Consider the following 21,007-nt stretch of genomic DNA (forward strand, 5'->3'; position numbering starts at 1 on the left):
GGGGCAGAGATCAGGCAGGTTTATTTTTATGAAAGGCCTTCTCAGAAAATGGTTCTGCTGAAGCAGTTCTTAAATAGAACACGCCTCTAGACGCATCAGCAGCGAGGAGGAAGGAGCTGTAAATATCACACCAAGATTAGTTCACGTAAATAGACACCCAGAGGTTTATTCAATGGGGAGTTCTCTGTTTCTAATGATCAAAAAGGAGGATAAAGAGGGGTGGAGACGTGCAGACATCTGGGAGGCTGTCAGGACTGGACACTATTCAGAAAAGTCAACACCAGAGTCGAGGATATCAGTTTGAACTGCAAATTATCTGGCTTCGGTGGCAGTTCTTGGACATGTCGTTCAGGAGGCCCTGCAGGAAGCGCGGGGCACGTGGTAGCTGAGGAGGACTCTGGCCTGAGGACCCCAGGAGTGTGCAGGCACCTTGCCACCAAGCTGTCATGTTTGTTTTGCTGGCTGGGCCCTGACCTTGCACAGAAACCCCCGGCAGTCATGTATGTGGTGACAGGGCAGGCCTGCGAGGGCGGGCGCTCATCAGAGTATTTCTCTGGCCCCATTTACTTGGGCTGTATTTTTTTTAAAGGGACAATTTTGATAACTTTAACTGAATAAGGGATACAGGTGAAACTTAATTCTACAGAAATTGAGCACAGACCACGTGCAAGGACAGCACTAGGTCTGCAGGGGATATAAGAGTATGCATATACCCTGGGCTAGTACGATCAGATACACAAAAAATAGCAAGCCTTTACTTAGACAAAGTTAGGACTAAGGTAGATCCTCACTGATGGAAAACGTAGGCAGATTGCTCCAGGTGGAGGCGCTGTATTTTATTTGCAGAGAACACTGTCCTGACCTCAGACCCTGAACTCAGTGGGGAGTAACTAGCGCTGTAGCCAGTGGCCTGCTGGACCTCAGTTATGAATTATCTCACTCATGCTATTACTCTCAGTATTTTGAAGATGGGTTCTTTTTCGGGAATTTATTCTTTTTTCCTCTGTGCGGTTGAGAAGATGTACTGAGTTTTATAACTACTGGTTGAGGTATATTTATGTACAATCAGCTGCACGTAATTAAAGCATATGGTTTGATGAATTTTGGTATATGTTTACACCCTGGAAAACCATCACCACAATCCAGATGCAGGGTTTTTCTATCACTTTCAAAAGTTTCCTTCTGCCTCTTTGCAACCCATCTCTCCCTCTACCCGTACCTGGTCGGCTTTCTGTCACTATAGGTTAGTTTGCATTTTCTGGAATCTTCTTTACATGGCACTGAGTGGTACATACTCTTTTTTGTCTAGTTTCTTCACTCAGCATAATGGTTTTGACGTTCATTTGTATCTTGGTATTTCTGTGGTTTGTTCCTCTGTTGACAGGAGGGTTGTTTCCACTTATTAATTGACAACAATTTGTGGGTCTGTTCTCCTGTTGATGGACATTTGGGCTGTTTCCAAGTTTTGGCCACTACGGATAAAGCTGCTGTGAGCATTCATTTATGGTCTTGGTATGGACATAGGTCCCTTTTCTCCTGAGTAACTACCTAGGGGTGGAACGGCTGGGTTGAGTGGTAGGTGTGTGTTTACCATTTAAGAAGCCCCCAGCTGTTTTCCAAGCTGCTGAACTGTTCTGCGTTCCACCAGCAGCGGAGGAGAATTACAGTCGCTGGGTCCGTCTTCAATCTTCACTGTTCTAGTGTGTGCGAAGTTCATTAAATTTTAAATATAAATTTTTTACTGGGAGCATCAAATGTGTTAGCAGCTATTTCTTCAGTAATTGTCTTAACTCAGCGGGAAATGGAATCCGTCCAGCCAGGATCACTAGCCTCACCTGCAGGGGTGCCCTGGGCCTGGGGTACGAGGCATCCCTGGGTCCAGGTCCTCTTTACGGGGGTGGAGGTGGGGTGGCTTGCAGAGAGTGTGACGAGCTGGCCCTGAGCAAACCACAGGGTGCTGGGAAGTAGCTGAATAATGCTTTCCTAGCTTCTGATTCAGCAATGTTTTCACATGATCATCATTCATTTTTAAATAGTATCCACCTTAAAAATAGAAAAAGAGGATTTTAGAAGAGATCACTTTTCAGGGGACTGCCCTAAATTCAGTAATGAACAGCAATCCATTTGAAGATTCAGCTAATTCCATTCAGTGGATGACTTGATATGACAAAAATGGAGTATTTCTCCTTTTAAAAAATATGATGGCAGATTTCAAACATACATAAAAGTAGAGAACAGCGTAAGGGGTGGGCGCAGGGGGTGGGGCTATACTCAGGTGCCCATTTGTGCCCATTATCATGCTTTAAAAATTTTAAACTTCTGTATTATTTGGCTCCATTGTTTTATGGGTAGAGCCCTCACGCTGTCCTTTCGTTTGCAAATCCTTCTGCGGGCATCACCGACTAATAGACAGGCTGAATTGCTCATGGCCATTATCTCATTATCATGTCTAACAAAACTAACAGTTAATTCCTTACTAGCAGTGAATTTCCTGTCCTTACTTCAGCTGCCCAGATTGTCTTCAAGGTAACTTGGAACAGTTACAAAAGTGATTCTTAAGCTGAACCTACTGGTTAGGACAACAGGTCAGACAAAGAGTTCGGCTGCAGGTGTGTTCATTCTCATTTCCCCTGGTTCCTTCACGGCAGCATCTTCCTGCCCTTCCTGCCTCTTCTCGCCCCTCCAGCTCCCTCTGTGTGTGTCAGGGTCCCAGCCTCGCAGCTGTCATCGGGGGGTATGCGCTGTGTGCCCACTTGTGCAGGTGAGGGACCCCGGCCTGGCAGAGAGCAGCAAGGGGTGATGGAGCACGTGCTCCAGGGCGCATGGACGGGAGGCCGGGTGTTCACGTGGACGGAGGGGTGCGGAACGGCTGAACGGGAGCTGCCGGGCGTCTTCGGGGGTGTTATCATTTGAATCATTTAATCTGAGAGATGGGGGGAAGCCAAGGTTGCCAGGAAAGAAGTAGTAGGTATGGCTGGACACCCAGGGCTGTGACGTCTGACCCGTCACCTTGGAGTTTTAGAAAAGGTGACTCCCATCCTTCCAGGATTTGAGGTGTGCTGGCTGCTGGACTGAGGCAGGCTGGGAAGACAAGCACAGGTCACTCTGTGACTGACGCACGCACGGTTTTCTCTAGCTGACGGCCCGAGCTGGGCCCTCTCGGGTTTCAGGGAACCTCTGCCGGGAAGGACTCTGGCCATCAATCCGTCTGCTTTGCCTGTCGCTTCAGAACCCACTTTCCCCATCGACTAACAACCAAGAAAGATCCGTGAGCCGTGCTGGTGGCCCTCGGTGTCCTGGAGTGACTCGGAGCAGGGGACTGGCCAGTGCCACCACCGCTCCTCGATGCCGTGTGCGATCCCGTCGTGTTTGCTCAGGTGCACGAGTTGGCCTGGCACAAGTGCTGCCCCTCTGGTTCGGCTTGAAAACGTGGTCCGTCCCAGGTTCCGGCTGCTGCTCAGTGGGACGATCCCTTCCCCGCCCTTTCTACGGTTGCCCTGACCATCTTCCTGCCCTGCCATGTGCATTTCCTCTGTGTCTCATCAGTTTCCCTGCGGCCTCGGCCTAGGGCCTGTATGCAGGAAGGTTAATGAAAACCGGAAGAGAAAACCAGGCCAGGGAATGCAGAGGGGGGCAGGGGATGCCAGCCATGAAAGCACGTCTGCGTGCAGTGAGGGGACACTGGCTTTGTGTTTCTGACGAGCTGGGCAGAAAGGGAAGCACTGATTGCCGTAGTTCTCATCACTGAAAGGAAGGCAAGCTCTTCCTCAGAGGAGGCGTCATTTTTCCTGGCACCGAGAGATCATTAATTACTCGCAGGGGTTAGTTGTGGTCACTGCTGCCCACCTACCTTCCGTGGCTGGCTGGAAATGCTCGCTTCCACCTGACACACGTTGTTAGCACACCTACTGTGTGTGGAGTGTGAGGTCGGTGGCTGGCAGAGCGGAGCAGCCTGTCATAGAGCTGGGTCCGTGTGGGCACCATGTCGTGGGTACCACGTTCCAGGCACGTGCTGACGGGGGCTGTGTCTGTGCGCCTGGGAGGCCATGGGTGGGAAACGGACGATCAGCCCTTCCGCGCCAGGGGACAGCGGATGGCAGGAGCGAGGCACGGAGGCGTCCGAGAGCACGGCCTGTTTCTGGAAGGACGAGAGAGCTGGTTCTCCAGGGAGGAAGGATGCTGGGCTGGACCAGAGGTGCCTTCGTGCTGCCCATTAGAGCCCGTCCACCTGTTAGGCTGCGGAGGAGGGGTGGAAGCGCATCAGCTCCGTCAGCAGACGGCCCTGGTGTCGTGGGGAGGGCGCGGCTGGGGCAGGGGGCTGAGGTGGGAGCTGCCGTGGAGGCCCAGGTAGAGGAAGAGGTTGTGGTCGGAGCCCACGGACAGGCTGTTGGCGGGGATGGAGACGCGTGCTCGAGAGAGAATGGATGGACGGGTGAGCAGGTGGGGTGACTTGTCAACAGTGAGGAAGAGAACAGTGGACATTTGAGGGGCCCTTTGCCAATCCCTCTGGCCGGCACCGAGTTTCCATTGTCCGCGGAGGCCCGTGGGGAGGGCAGGACGGGTCCTACTAGCCTCGTTTACATGTGGCTCAGGGAGATGCAGAGACTTGTTCAGAGTCACACAGCCTCAGGCTGGGTGTCTGACCGTGAGCCTGGGGTGGTGGGCAAAGCACGGTCTGGAGCCATCGCTTTGGAGCAAGACGCAAAACAGCAGCTCTCACTTGGGGTAGGGGTGAGATGAAGGGGCCGAGGAGCCCTGGGCTCTGCACTTGGCGGGGAGGCTGCCTGTAGAGCGCACCTCTGTGACCTGATCCTGCTGAGGCCAAGCAAGGAGGGCGTCCCCACGGGCCGACCGCTTCACTTCATACCCACCCGCCTGGGCGGTCCCGAGGACGCCACGGCCTGGGGGCACCGAGAACCTCTGCGATCTAGGGTTGTCAAGTTAAATACAGGATGCCCGTTGTGTGATTTTTCAGATAAACAAGGGCTATATTTTAGTGTAAGTAAGTCCCACATCATCACTGTTTATCTGATGCCCACCTGTAACAGGCATCTGGCATTTTTCTCTGTTATCCTCCCAGCTTCAGAGAACCAGGATTACAGTCTGTAAAACCAAACTGATTGGTTTTCTGCTGTCATGTGGTACTGCTGTCATCACACCCTGAGAGTGAGTGAGTGTGTGTGTGTGTGTGTGTGTGTGTGTGTGTGTGAAGTGAGGGCAGAGGGGGCACGACACCTGACGCTGGCCTGGAAGGTTCTGGGGGCGGGGTGGGGGAGGAAGGATTTTCCGTGGACCTCTATCGTGAAGACTGGCACCTGAATCCAGCTCTTACTTTCTCTTTGTGTTTTCTAAATTTTATTTTTTAAATTAATGCAGAGTCAGCTTGACTTCTTTGGTGTGCAGGTCCTTGAATTTTAACCACACGTGTAGATCTGCTCAACCAGCCCTGCAACGAGTATACACAGGACAGTCCTGTCACCCCCAGGACTCCCCCAGCCTCCCTCGTAGTCTCCCTGGCAACCACTGATCTGTTGTCCATCACTACCATTCTGTCTTTCGAGGATGCCGTCTAAATGTCCTCATGCAGTGAGTGTCCTTTTGAAAGTCACTTCTCTCACTCAGCAACCATCTCTGAGATTCAACTTCGTGCATGTCTCAGCAGCTCATTTAACTTTCATCGCTGAGTCGTGGTCCATTGTGTGGATCCAACCCAGTTTGTTTACCCATCCATCCATTGAAGGACATCAGGGTTGTTTCCACTGCTTTGTGATTGTGTATTGAGCTGCAGTAAACGTTCCTGGACTGGTGTTTTTGTGAACTTAAATTTTCTTTTCTCTACGGTAAATGCCCAGCAGTGGGATTGCTGGGTCAGATGGTGTATGTTTAACTTTGTAAGAAACGGCCAAACTGTTTTCCAGGGTGGCTGTACCATTTTGCATTCCCACCAGCAAGATATGAGACGTCCAGTTGCTTTGTATTCTCACCATCTCTTGGTATTTTCAAGACGTTTTTCCTGTAGCCATTCTCATAGGTGTGGAGTGGTACTACCTCATGGTTTCAACTCCCATTTGCCTAATGGCTCATGATGTTGAGCACTTTTCGTGTGTTTATTTGCCATCCATATATCTTCTTTGGTGAAATCTCTGTTCCCGTCTTTTGACTATTTTTAATTGGATTATTCATTTTCTTTTACTGTATTTTGAAGACTTGTCATTTAAGGTGATACAAATCCTTGCTCAAATATGTGATTTGCTGGTATTTTTCTCCTGGTCTGTGCTTTGTTTTCTTGTTCTTTTAGCAGTGTTGTAGAAGATTAGGTATTTTTAATTGTGAGGAAAACCATTTTTTTTGTTTTTTGGGTTTTTTTTTTACACTTCATGCTTTAGACATGCTTTGGGTGCCATGTCTGAGAACTGTTGCCTAACCCCAGGTCATGAAGATTCCCTCCCGTGTTTTTACTTTTCCATTTAGCTCTGTGATTCATTTTGAGTTAATTTTTATGTAAGGCGTTAGATTTAGATCAAAGTTCTTCTTCCCCTCCCGTCGTGCTCTCTTCTTTCTCTGGCATAGGGCATCCAGTTGTTCCAACAAAGTTGTTGAAAAGACTGTCATTTGCTCCTTCTTCAAAAATCAGTTGCCCATATTGGTGTGGATCCATTTCTTTTTTTAAAATTTTTATTGAAATATAGTTGATTTACAATGTTGTGTTACTTTTAGGTGTACAGCAAAGTGATTCAATTATACTATATATATATATGTACATATATACATATATATATGTGTGTATACATATTCTTTTTCAGATTCCTTTCCATTATAGTTTATTATAAGATATTGAGTATAGTGTCCTGTGCTATACAGTAGGTCCTTGTTGGTAATCTATTTTATATATAGTAGCGTGTATATGTTAATCCCAAACTCCTAGTTTATCCCTCTCCCCTCCTTTCCCCTTTGGTAACCATAAGTTTGTTTTCTAAGTCTGTGAGTCTGTTTCTGTTTTGTAAATAAGTTCATTTGTATCATTGTTGATCTATTACTTGATTCTTTGTCTTTTTTAATTGATTTATATCTATTCCTTCACCAGTACTATTGAATATTGTAGCTTTATATTTAGCCTTAAAACAGGGTAATGTGATTCTTCCAACTTTCTTCTTTTACAGAACTATTTGGGCTAGTCTCATTTCTTTGCCTTTCCATAAAAATTCTGGAATCAGTTTATCTATGTCTACAAAATAAATCATGCCTGAAATGTTGTTAAATCCGCAAGTCAATTTGAGGCTTCTAATCCATGAACATGATATATCTCTTCATTTATCTAGGTCTTCTTAAATTTCTTTGATGAGTTTCTTGTCATTTTCAGCATATATTGATAGATCTTATCTATGTTGGCTCAATTTATACCTAAATATTTTCCATTCTTGGAGCCATCATAAGTGGAATTTGAAATTTCAGTTTCCAATTTTCATTGTTGTGTAGAAATAGAATTGATTTGTGTGTTGACCTTGTCTCCTGTGACCTTGCTGAACTCATTTATTAATTGTATGAGGTTTCTGTTTTGGTTTGATTTTTTGCAGATTCTTCAGGATTGACTATGTATGCCTAGAAAATACATATATTTTTATTCCTTTCTTTCCAATCTTTATGGCTTTTATTTATTTATTTTTTCTCTTCTTATTGCACAGTGTAGACTTCTGGTTTGAGGTTGAATAGGAGAACTGAGAGTCTACATCCTTGCCTTGCTCCTGACCTTAGGGAGAAAGCATTCAGCCTTTAGTATTATTTAGTATGATACAACTGGAGGCTTTTTGTAGAGGAAGCTCCCTTTACTCCTAGTTCACTGAGAGTTGTTGATGTTGAGTTAGGCCAAATGCTTTTCTTTTTTTTAACTGATATGTTAATGTGTTTTTTCTTCTGTAGATGGTCAATATGGTGAGTTACATTTATTGATTTTAAAATAGTGAACCAGCCTCGTATTCCTGAGATAAAATCCACTTCATTGTGCTGTATTATTCTTCTTATATATCCCTGATTATGTTTGCTAATATTTTTTGAGGATTTTTGCACCTGTGTTCATGAGGGGTATTGGTACTTAGTTTTCTTTTCTTGTGATGTATTTGTCTGGTTTTGGCATTAGTGTAATATTGGCCTCATACAATGATTTGAGATGTGTTTCCTCCTTTTCCATTTTCTGGAAAAGATTTGGTAGAATTGGTATAATTTTTTTTTCCTTGAATGTTTAGTAGAATTTGCCAGTGAAACAATACGGACCTAAAGATTCCTTTTACATGTTCTTAACTACAAATTCAAATTTTTAAATAAGTATATTAGGATTATCTATTTTATCTTCAGTGAGATTTTGGTAGTTTGTGGTTTTGAGGAACTGGTCCATTTCACGTAAGTTCTTTAATTGTGTGCATGGATCTGTGAAGGGCATTCCCTTACTATTCTTTTTAATGTCTGTGGTTTCTATAGTGATATCTTCTTTTTAATTCTTCATATTACTAAGTGGTATCTTCTCTCTTTTCTATCATTCTTGTGATATATTTATCAACTTTGTTTGCTTTACAAATTTATTTTATTTACAAAGAACCAACTTTTGTTGTCATTTTCTCTATTGCTTTGTGTTTTCTCTGCTTTAATCTTTATTGTTATCTGACTTCTGCATGATTCCGTTTATTTTCTCTTTTTTTAATTTAATTAGGTGGAACTCAGATTATAGATTAGAGACATTTCTTTTCTAAAATAAGCATTTTATACTGTAATACATTTTCTTCTGAGCACTTCCTTGTTATCATCCCATCAATTTTAATTTATTTATTCATTTATGTTCAAGTCCTTGAAACTTCCTTTTTATCCCATGGATTATTTAGAAGTATATTATTTATAATACAAGCATTTTCCAAGTGCTTAGAAATGTTACGGTTATCTTTCTGTTATTGATTTCTAGTCAGATTCCAGTATGGTTAGAGAACATATTTTATATGCCTTCAATTCTGCTACAGTTGAATGGAGTTGTAGAAATGTCAGTTGGATCTGGTTGGTTGATAGTGTCATTCAGTTCTTCTGTATCCTGTTGACTGTGTATTAGTTATATTGATTACCAAGAGAGGACGGTTGTCTCAAAATTTAGTTGTGGATTTGTCTATCTCTCTGATGAGTTTTGTTAGTTTTTGTTTCATGTATTTCAAAGCATCTTTGTTTGGTGCATTGAAGTTTAGGATTATTATGTCTTCTTGATGAATTGATCCCTTTATTATTATGTAATATCCCTTTTTATCCCTGGTAATTTTCTTGAATTTTCTGACATATTATCTCTATCTCATATTGGCATAACCCTTCCAGCTTTTTTTTGGTTAACATTTGCATGGTATATTTTTTCCATAATTTTACTTTAACTACCTATTTCATTATATTTAAAGTAAGTTTCTTGAAGACAGTATATATTTGAATAATCCATCTTTCAGTTGAAGTGTTTAGACCATTCACATTAAATCATAATATCAAACCATTAAATTCCATTAAACTATTTATATGAATGAAAAACATTGATCTGTAGTTTTTATTGATTTTTTAAAATTTAGGTCAACAATTTAGTTATTTTTTTTTTTCTTTCTTGCCTGTTTTGCATTCCTATATCCCCTTTCCTGACTTCTTTTGAGTTATTTGAAAAACTTTAGTGTCTCATTTTAATTTTTCTACTGTGGTTTTTGAGTATAACTTTTGTTTAATTGTAGGGGATTGAAATTGTATGGATTGAAATATGCAAACATTTCACAGTCTCCCTAGAATCAGTACTGTATCATTTCATGTGGAATATAGGTATTCTCCATGGTTATGTGTTACATCTGTATTGTAAAGAACTCAAGAAGAAAAAACAAAAAAAACAAAAACAAAAAAAAACCCCAAAAAACTCAAGAAGAGAAGAACAGCCTCTTAATGTTTGCCTACATGTTTATCATTTCTGTTGCTCCTCATGTTCCAAGTTTCCTTCTCATTGTTTTCATTTAATCTGAAGAACTTACTTTAGCCATTTTTTTAGACCATTTCTGCTGGCAGTGAATTCTCTTTGCCTTCATTTGAGAATGTCTTTATTTCACCTTCATGCGAGAAGCATATATTTGCTAGGTATAGAAATCTGGGCTTATAATTCTTTTCTTTCAATACTTTAAAGCGCTTTTCCCCACTTCCTTCTAGCTGTTATAGTTTCTGTAGTTGTTCAGATCATTCTCATATACGAAATAAGGATCTATCTTGTTGCTCTCATGATTTTTTTCCTTATCCTTAGTTTTGAATAGTTTGGTTATAACATCCTTGTGGGTAGCTTTCTTTATATTTGTCCTATATGGGGTTTACTGAACTCCTTGAATCTGTAGGCTATGTCTTTTACCAGATATGGGGAGTTTTCTGCCATTATTTCTTGAAATATTTTCTTCTGCAATGCATTCTTTCTTCTCTCCTCCTAGGAGTCTGTGGACACGCATATTAGACCTTTTGGTGTTGTCTAATCGGTTCCTGAGTCTGTGTGTACTTTTTGTCAATCATTTCTCTTTATGTTATTCAGATTGGAGAATTTATATGGACAGATACTCAAAATCAGTGAATCTGCTATTGAGCCCCCATCCAAGGTGTTTTTAATTTCAGTTTTTGTATTTTCAAATCTAAAATTTCCTTTTGGTTTTCTTTGTATCTTCTGTTCCTTTGCTGAGACGTCCTATGTTTCCATTGATTTCAAGTGTATTTGCTTTTACTTCTTGCAGTGCTTTTATAATGTTTGCTTTAAAGTCTCTGTGAAACAGCTCCACTCTACGGATCATCTTGCCGTGGCGTCTGATGGTTGTCTTTCCCCATGTGAATTGAGATGAGTAAGTTTGGATAGACTTGTTGAATATTATGTTATGATATTCTGGCTTTTATTTAAGTCTTATGAGAATGTTGATGTTTTTGTTTTATCAGGCAGTTGACTCAGTTGAGTTCCGTTTAAATTTCTGCCAAGCTTTCCGTGGTTATTGTTTCAGTGTCAGTTCTGCTTACAAAACCTTTACGATGCTTTCAGATCTTCCCCACGTTTGTGCCACCACTGGCCAGTCTGGGACCCGGGGGATGGTCTGTCTTACAGTCCAGTTCTCAAAGGCTGTGATTGCTGCTAAGGGTCAGATCCACGTTGGTGTGGTTCGGAGATGCCACGGGGAGTTCATGCGACTTCATGGAGTTTCGTGGGCTCCTCCTTTTCTGCAGTCTCCCCAGGGCTGTCTGCTTCTCTGGGCTTCCCCTTTTGGTCCTCCAGCCAGAAAACTGGGGCTTTATTTCCCCAGATCCGAGGTGCACTTCCTGGGACTGCCCACTTCTGGAGCAAAGCAGCAGAAGAACAGAGAGTGGAAAAAGCAGTGGGGTTTACTCTACCCTCTTAGAAGCACAACTCCTCAGAGTTCCAGGGTCCTTTGGCCCCCACTGTGCCAGCAGCCCTGCCACCACGAGACTGCTTGGGACTGGGCTCACGAGAGCAGGGGTGAGTGTACAGGGGCCTCCCCCATTCTCTCTGAGCACTAGGTCCCCCTCCCCTGCGCTTGGAGCCAGCACTCTGTCCATGCCTTTGCCCTCTGTAGAGTTCATGCTGCATTGAGTCAGGACTGGAAAAAATGGTAAACTTAGCACCAGTTTGGTGGTATTGTGAATTCCAGTCTTCATCCCCAGTTCGCCTGTTATAGTTTACTTCCCAGAGTTCTCAAATCGCTGCTCCATGCCTTCCGGCCAGGTGTTATAGCTGCGCTGAGTGGGGGAGGCAGGGCCTAGAGTGTTTATTCCTTCGGAACCATTTCCTTTTTCTTTTAAAATTTATGTGCCTGGTACATCCAGACAGTGTAATCCTATTCAGCACTAAAAGGAAATGAGCTATGAGGCCATGAAGAGACATGGAAGAACCTTACATGCATTACTAAGTGAAAGAAGTTAATTTGAAAAGGCTGCACACTGTATGATGCTAAATATGGGACATTCTGGAAAAGCCAAAACTATGGAGAAAATGAAGAGATCAGTGGTTGCCTAGTTAGGGAGTCGGGGAGGAGAGGAGGGTTGAATAGGTGGAGCACAAAGGATTTTTAGTGCAGTGTCACTCCTCTGTATGATACTACAACAGTGGATACATCATTATACATTTGTCTAAACCCATAAAATCTATAACACCAAGAGTAAACCCTAGTGTAGACTAGGGTTTCTCAGTGATAATGATGCTAACGCAGGTTCATCAGTTATAACAAAGGAACCACTCTGTTGTGGGCCATTGATAGTGGGGGAGACTAGGCATGTGTGGGGACAGGGTTACTTGGGAAATCTCTGTACCTTCTGCCGAATTTTGCTGCGAAACTAAAAAAGTCTATCGAAAAAGTCATGTGTCAAAGCATCTCCTATCAAAATAATAATTGTAGGGCCTAGTAAATATAGTTGAAATTTCAGGCAGTATATTTGAAAACAGAGAGGAAATAAAATTATCAAAGAAAGTATAATGCACCCTTGGAAGTACACCCAGTAGCGCCACACATTTCATTTCGTTTTTTGTAGTTAAGGCATGGCTATTCATTCGTTTCTCCCGTACGGTTTCTGGGCTCTATCCCTTACTAGAATTACCTGGGTTTTAGTAAGTAATTTTTCAAACACTAAAACTTTATGATTTCACTAAGAATGTAAAACGTGTGCAATGCCTTTCCCGTAAATTTGTTGTGCGGCCTCTCAGGAAATCACTGGGATTTTAGAAAGCCAAACCCTATGATCATTAGTCTCCGTGTGCTGGGCTGGTACGCAGGGCGGGGTCTGCCGGTAACCTGAGAGTGACAACAGCTGTACCATTGCTCACAGGCCCGAGTGTCTGGGAAAGGAGTGTTCCCGCAGGCGGCATGCTGCGTGGGCGCAGGGCTTGGTGCAGGGAAGCATATGAAGAGTCAGCAGTCCAGATGGCGCTGAGATCGCCAATCATCCCCACGCTGAAATCGGCAAGGAAAACACATGCCCTGTGGAGGTATCCTCCCACCCCCGGTTCTACAGATTACAGCTATCGTTTTATTATTTTTGTGGTCACTTGGCTTTTGGAAGAGGAGTGCTTGGAAGAGGCTGATCCGTGCTCCCTGGCTTCGGTGTCTGGAATCACGGACCCGTCTAAATATAGCACCGTTGTCTCCTGTGGAGCTGAAGGAGGGGACGGGTGGCCATAAATGGGAGTGCTCTCCCTGGGGCTGGTTCTCAGGTCGGCTAAGCTCCGGATCAAGTTCACCCTGTTCAGTGTGCGCGTGTGTGTGTGTGTGTGTGTGTGAGTTTCTGTAAATGTGGAGCTTCTAAATTTATTTATCATTTGATATGGGTATTTATGTGCTAGTGTTTGCGGCCACTGTGTTTCTGGTCCAGAGATAGGATTGTCCTTTAGGCGTCCCCAGGGGCTGCGCTTCTTGTTTTGTACATGCCTAGCATGTAGGCGCAGGAAGGAGGTCCGTAAATAACATGAAACTGATCTGCTCTGGTGTGTGGCCAGGAGTTCAGAAAGCATGTTGGAGAAGGGAGATGGCCCATCTGCGATCCTCTCCTGATGGCTTCTTACATGGCAGCTCTGTGCTGCGTGTGTTTGCAGGACATGACCACACTGAGTTCTTGTGGCCGCCTGGGAGGGTGGCCTTGTTGTCACCTGCGTTTGATGGCACAGGACCTGCAGTGGAGAAAGAATGATGCATCCTCTCTCTGTTCACCTGTCCATTGTCTGTCCATCTGTTATCAGTTATTAGTTATATCCACATAGGTCCCAGAGGCAAGTTAGGATCACAGAAACTTTTTTTAAAATTAAGGATGACTGACCCATAGGGAGAACAAAAGACTATAGAGAGAGTAAAAAAAAATAATTACATTTTTTTATCCAGAGAGAAAAATTTTAAAATACTCTTTACTCATTATACTTCTAAAATTTAGAAAGTGACCATAACTGTTATTTGAGAAGAAAATAACAAATTATTATAAAGTTTCTCAAATTCTTTGTAAATGTTTATATCTTATACATCCTAAATAATAAAAGATACACTCTAACTCCTTTTGGAATTGAGTTCTCCATTGGGTAGGTGGGGAGGGGGCAGGAAGGAGAAAGAAAGAAAGAGGGTCAGTCTGTGGAAGGCAGGAAGAAGGAGAAACACGGAGGAGCAGAGACCAGAAAAACCAGGGGCCAAGAGACGGGGGGAGGGGGTGGGAGGTCGGGGTGTTGGAGAGACTGAGATAGGAGGGGTGGGTGCTGGCTCTCGTGCTGGCTGAAGAATCAGATGGAAATTACCCCCAGTATCCTTGTGCGGTTCGATAGTCCTTTCTCCATTTTCTACCACTATATTTTTTAACTGGTTATTTTGGAAGGATGTCAAGTTTACAGAAAAGTTGCACACGTACTACAAAGAATCCCCTTCAACACTCATCCCGATTCCCCGGTTATTGATACTTGCATTTGCTCTGACACTCTCCCTCTTCCCCTCCTCCTACCCACGTGCACATCTTCATACACGCACAAGCTGTATCTCCCAGGCTCCCACTCGCCGCAGGGCTGACTCCCAGCTCTGACACCAAGAGCCTGGTTTCCAGAACCGTCCGTAGATGGACGTATTTACCCCTTTAATGCCCTGCATGTGACCCACTCCTTCCCCACGCCAGCTGCCTCCTTGGCCATCTAAATCAATACCTTTTCAAGAAAATAAAAGCAGGGAAAGGAAGGGAAGAGCACCTTTTAAAAAGTCTTATTTTCCAGTGAAACGACGAAGGTTGGACACATCAAGGAAGGTTCAAGAGATTTTAGAAATTTACTTTGGGACTTTAGAGTTTTAGTGGGTAGAGACTTTACATTGAAATAAACATTCTGTTTCCATAATTTAAAAAACAACAGCTTTATTGAGGTATAATTTACATACCGTACAGTTCGCCCGTTTATTTCTGTGAATTGTTGGCCGTCCAAGAAGCCCCAGCGATTTCAGGCAGAGGCACGACTTTGCGAGCTCAGTTACTGGCTCACTTCCTGCCTCAGCATCCTTGTGGGGGAGAAGGTTCAATATGCACTTCTTGTGGGGGTCTTATCAGTGACCTTGTCTGGGGAAACCAGTCCAGGCATACGTGCGTGGACCTGAACTCTGCCTGCCTGCTGACAGTGAACCTGGCCAGCGAGGTGCAGAGGCCCAGCTGCGGACTTCAGGTGCAGTCGCACCCTGCAGGCTGTGGGCAGGGGTCACGGCCTTTCTCAGGCTGAATGACTGGTCCAGACCTTCGCAAGCGCAGACCTGGCACTTTTTGACTCAGCGCAGCGTTTGCTTGGACCAGAGCATCCATGGTTGTCATGGCAGCAGGGAAGCCTCACCCGGGGATCCCCATCCTGCTGGGCCCGTGGTGGGGCCCCACTGCTGCCTTTGCAGAGGCTGGTGATGGGGCCCTGCTGCAGCCAGGATGGGGGCCCTTCACCATCTGGGGGGGTGGGTCAGCGCTTCTAGACATGTCCCTGCCCCAGGGGCCGCACCAGCCTTTCACCCTCCGCAGCACCCCCTGCCCCACTTTACTGTTCTTATCTGGCCCATCTTCCTCTTTACTCCTGAGCTCCGATGACCCCCTCTGCCCTGTGTGCTGAAGGCCACACTCTTTCTAGGGCTGGGGACCTCCACCCCTGCTCTGGCCCCAGGCACTTCAGGGAATGGTCCATACCGTGTCCAGCCCCTGCTTCCCTGCAGACTCACAGAAGGCAGGGGGGTGAGGCCTGAGGTGCAAGGGCAGCCCCCCCCCACCTGGGACCCCCTTCCCGCAGGTGCCCTTTCCCATGGGGACACGTGGGCACTACTGCGGGGGACATTCCAGCCTGCCTATCACAGTGACCCGAGTGAGTAAAGGACATCTTATCACAGGTTTGAATGTGCCGCTCCCGGCTGTTGGCTGTCCAGCCCAGATCCTGAGTTCTAATTCAAACGGATTCCTTAGAATTCCCGCTTTCTTGTCACCAAAACAAGGCGCTGCCCCGGAGTCTGTGTGCACGTCCTCCATTATGAGCTTCACCAGCTGAGCTGCTGGGCATTTGCTTTTTCGCAGGACACTTTGTCCTGTGTTTATCCCAGTGTCTTATTTGTAGAAACAAAGGGCATTTCCTAGGAAAAGGAAGGGAGCTTACTGCCCTTGAAGAGTACATAAGAAGATGATAAGGGCTTCTTTGTTGAAACAGAGAAACCCACAAATCCCTCTGCCGTGGGGAGGGGACAGATGAGAGGAAAAAGAAAGTACAACTGGGGGGCGGGGGCATGTTGGGCTACAGCAGGTCATCAGGGTCCACGAACATTCTCGGAGGACAAGGAGACAGTTGCTTTTATTTTCCACGGTGAGGTGACAGCTGGAATTTCTAACCGCTGGATGACTGTTTTTGAATAACTTTGTCCTGGCCTGGGGTTGGGGTAGTGGGGGAGATGCCTGCGGGGCTGGGAGGGGAGGGATGCATGCAGAATTCAGGGAGCTCCCAGCTGACTAGGTGCCTCGCAGCTGGACAAGGGCCCCCTCCCAAAGGGACTTGGGTCCCAGCAGCCTGGGCTCCTGGAGTTTTGCAAGTTTCCCACGTGACTCCCATGGGCCCCTCTGCCTGTGCCCCTGCATCTCCCAGGTCTCTGCTTGCCAGTCTGCTCCCGGATGGTGGGGTAGTGGTTTGTTCTTCTCTGACCTTTCCTCGAGAAGAGGCTCGACTCCTTTTCTCTGGTGGAGCCTCGCTCCCCAGCCCCCCCCCCCAGATCTGCTCTGCAAAGTGGGGAGGCCGACGGGCGTGCGAGCCACACGGGCCAGGACCCCGGGGGTCAGCCCAGTCCTGTTGGATGTGGCTCTGCCAGATAGATCTGGAAGTGGGGGGAGGCCCCCCGACAGTCTTAAAAATTCTCATTGTGCAAAGGGAGTCCTGTACCTAGATGCTGAGAATGTCCTTTAGCTTCACACAGTGTTACTGCAGAGGCAAATAAACAGAGTGGATACAAATGCAGCCTGGTTCTGGCATCTCCCAGATGTACCACCAGGCCTTTCCTGCAGCTGGGAGTGGCCTGGGTCCTGGGGTGGACCGGCCGCCCGGGGCAGCCAGCCCTCTGGCCCCTCCCGTGGCCGAGGACTGGCATCGATCGCCCAGTTGCTGTTATCAGTGAAAAAGAAAACATTGCCGCCATATCAGTAAACAAAGGGTGTTGCAGCCATCAAGCTATCACATTACATCCTCCCCCTCATCACTGAAGAGGCTCAGGTTGGGAAGAGACAGGACACTGTGGCCCCAGGTAGCTGAGGTGCACATCCAAGGGCTGATTTCAGTGAGCCCAGACCCATGCATCTTCCCATAGATGCATAGAAAAGCGCTAAATTCCGTAACCTGAGATGTCTGGTTTTCTTTAATTAACGGTAATCTCTTGATGTTCCTACTACCTGGTCTTTGTTGCCAAAACTCCTGTATATCCCGGCTCCCCCCCTTACCTCTTCAGAGCAGTCCCTCAGAGCTACCTGAGAGCCTGTGTCCCAGGCTTAAGTCCTCCGTGTTGTCCGCTGAAGAAAAGGTAACTCAACTTTTAGGTTGTGCAGGTGTTTTCGGTCGATGCCGTCATGCACCTGGAGGGGAGCACACACTTAGCCTCCACTCTCCCCCCGCCCTGGACCCTCTGCCCGCATCACTTCTCACTGTTCTGTCGCTCAGGAATCAAAGCTTCAGGCATTAAAGTGTTGAAGTGCAGCCAGATGATTTTTATTTAATTTGTTAGTATTGGTGTTTCCCATATCAGACAAAACCAGTGCATACAAAAATGCAGACCTGAAAATCAAGTCCAGTTGTCTGCATCAGAGAAGAATTCTTTTCAATAAAATTATCTCAGAGGTCCCTTAAAAACCGGACTTTGGAGAGGCAGCAGTGACCACGGACAAGAAGGAGACTGTTGGAGATTCTTGCAAAGGTGTGGTCAGCGGGCTGGCTTTTGGATGTGGGTACTGGAAGGGACCTTTGGAGTGGAGTGAGTGGTGCTGTTTGCCTGGAGGACGGTGAGGAGGGTGGTGACATGGCAGGAGGAGCGTGTGTGGGAGGTGAGATGCTGAAATGAGGCTGGTGTCAGTGTGAGACCCTGGTGTGTGAGGGGGCGGAGAGTGTGACAGCTGATGGAGGGGCTCAGCGGGAGAGGGGGCCCTGAACAGGAGGGGCACAGGCTGGGGGTAACTGCGAAGGAGGCAGTGTTGAGGCCGGGACATGATGTGACACACAGAGGGGACAGGTGAGGGAGGAGAAGAGGGTCCAGCCAGAATCACTGTCTGGGTAAGATAGCACTTCATGGTGATGGACGTCCAGTTGCTACAGGTGGAGCTGGTGTCCTAGAGACAAGAGGGCTGGGTCCACGAACTGGGGTGATTCAGTGACCCTTTAAATAGAAATACCTAAAATAGTTTTTGTGAGGTGTTGGAATTCCAGAACCACTGAAGTGTTTAAGTATTTTTGGATTTGGATTTGATTATTTTTTTTAAACTTCACATATTTATTTATTTATTTTTGGCTGCATTGTGCAGCTTGCAGGACCTCAGTTCCCCGACCAGGGATTGAACCCTGGCCGTGGCAGTGAAAGCCTGGAATCCTAACCACTAGGCCACCAGGGAACTCCCTGTATTTGGTTATTGAATTAAGTGAGTGAACTATTTTCCAATACGTAAAATTAGTTTGCCTCTCTGCTGAAACTTCTTACTTTGATGTTGAATGCCAGGTGAATCCATTCACTATAAATGTGCCCATTTGCTTAGGATGCAAGAGCTGCCTGTGGGTGGTAATTTCCCTTCTAAAAGCAGAAGTGAGTGTTGGAAGGTAAGTCGGCCTCAGTACCTGGTTAGGGCTGTCTCTGCAGACATGGGCTTATTGTTTTGGTAAAGAGGGGATTTTGAATAGTGGTGCCTGCCATATTGCCCCAAACGCTTTTGTGACAAGCTAGAATACATTAAAAATTCACAACATAGGTTAGCTTTATGTTTTGAGGTTGCTTTACAGTTGCGTATGATTTAACTTTTGTTCCCAGAAAAGGGAATGCTGTTGTTTGTGGTGGTGTTTGCTGTGTGTCCCATAGATGCATGCTCAGACGCAGAGGTACAGAGAGGGGGGTCCCCGACTGCCAGACCAAGTTGTACAGTTTCTTCCTCTAACTGCAGGCAGTGGGGCCACTGAGACCCCTGTCAGCACCCTGCCCCCCTGCTTGCCCTGTGGAGACTCCCAAAGTGCAGGCTTTGGGGTGAAAACATCAGAAAACCATCACTTGAGTGGATTCCTGTGGCCCTGGGCTTGAGCGTTCAGATGTCTGAGCACAATTTCACTGACATGTAGCATCTGGAATGGAACTCTGATAAGTCTCTTTCCTGAGTGTGTTAATTGTCCGTAATCTGAATTTTCCTTTTCAAACTTCCAAATTTAAATGAATCTTTTTTTTCATAGCCCATGGTGGAGTGTTAGATAGCAAAAATATTTATAAATCTTATAATTTAGAATATCTTTTAGCCCTGGCTTCTCTGGAGTTGGAATCACAGAGTGGTTGAGAATGCTATTTCCCAGAGTCGGGCTGTCTGGGGCTGGACATAAACGTACCACATCTCAGCTATGAGACCCGGGCAAGTGACCGAAAGCCAAGCACAGCTCCCTTAGCTGTAGGACGGGGACAGAATTGACCCTGTTGGGAGAAGTTGTCCATGAAACAGTGGGGAGTGTAGGGAACTGCAGGCCTGTGATGGTGGAAACCAGTGATCTGACCTGAGTGGGATTATGATTCATCGTGTAAATGAATGAGTGAGTTGAAACTATGAAATGTTCTAAAAATATGCATTTACATGTATTTTGCAATCTTTAGATAGAGGATCACACCCAGAACTCATTGCTTATGGTTTTCAGCTTCGGATTCTCTAAACTCAGCTAAGAACTTAAAAAGAATTTCGATCAAATCTGAGTGCAGTTTACAAAACAGAAATAGATCTGCAGACATAGAAAACATACTTATGGTTACCGAAGAGGAAAGTGGAGAGGAGGGATAAATTAGGAGTTTGGGATTAGCAGATACAAACTACTATATATAAAATAGGTAAGCAACAAGATCCTACTGTATAGCACAGGGAATTATATTCAATATCCCATAATAAACCATAATGGAAAAGAATATGAAAAAGAATATATATATATATATATATATATATATATATATATATATATATGTATGTATGTATGTTTTGCTGTACGCCGGAAACTAACACAACATTATAAATCAACTTCAATTAATAAAAAAATCTGAGTGCAGAACCCTCCTGGGACAGACACATTTTTTTTTTTTCCTCCTTAGTCCTTAGGCTTTCCATCACCTAAGTAAACCAGTCATTCATTCATTCCTAGCAACTTACTTTGTTTTCCTTAAACATCTATCTTAGGTTACACGAAAATAATCATATTTTGTCTCTTCACACTCATTACGTTCTGTAACGTATTCTTTAAACAACATGATCAAAATAGTTAGGTCCTGCCGGGATAAACAGTTTGGGGATACCAGAATCACCTCTTGGGTAGAGTATTCCTGAGCTGGCAGAACCGCAGTGAGCTGCTCACCACCAGCTCCAAGGACAGTCGTGTGTTTTCGAGAAAGTGCTGAAGAAACTGGATGAACAGGCACCGGGAGACTGAGGTTATAAGGCTGGCACGCCCAGATCCCGAGGGCTGTGTGCCCTTGAAAGCCTTTTGGATTGTATCCCACAGGTCGGGAGTTGGCCCACTTTTCCGTAAAAGGGCCAGGTAGGGCTTCCCTGGTGGCGCAGTGGTTGAGAATCCGCCTGCTAATGCAGGGGACACGGGTTCGGGCCCTGGTCTGGGAAGATCCCACATGCCACGGAGCAGCTGGGCCCGTGAGCCACCATTGCTGAGCCTGCGCGTCTGGAGCCTGTGCCCCGCAACAAGAGAGGCCGCGATAGTGAGAGGCCCGCGCATCGCGATGAAGAGCGGTCCCCGCACCGC

The 21,007-nt window shown here is 45.6% G+C and overlaps 1 protein-coding gene across 7 annotated transcripts in view; it reads left to right on the forward strand.

Annotated features, from left to right (window-relative positions):
• The window catches only part of COBL (cordon-bleu WH2 repeat protein), a 272,030-nt gene that overhangs the window by 18,727 nt on the left and 232,296 nt on the right, over window positions 1-21,007 (forward strand). For 6 of the 7 annotated variants that reach the window (XM_057549868.1, XM_057549872.1, XM_057549870.1 and 3 more), the window contains exons 2-3: window positions 11,313-11,506; window positions 12,850-13,009. The exons of the other annotated variant lie outside the window; for it this stretch is intronic. In XM_057549868.1, the coding sequence (XP_057405851.1) occupies window positions 11,313-11,506; window positions 12,850-13,009 (354 nt within the window). The remainder of the gene's footprint in view (window positions 1-11,312; window positions 11,507-12,849; window positions 13,010-21,007) is intronic. 7 annotated transcript variants of the gene reach the window in all.

This window comes from Balaenoptera acutorostrata, chromosome 7, assembly GCF_949987535.1.
Source record: "Balaenoptera acutorostrata chromosome 7, mBalAcu1.1, whole genome shotgun sequence".
Lineage (NCBI taxonomy): Eukaryota > Metazoa > Chordata > Mammalia > Artiodactyla > Balaenopteridae > Balaenoptera > Balaenoptera acutorostrata.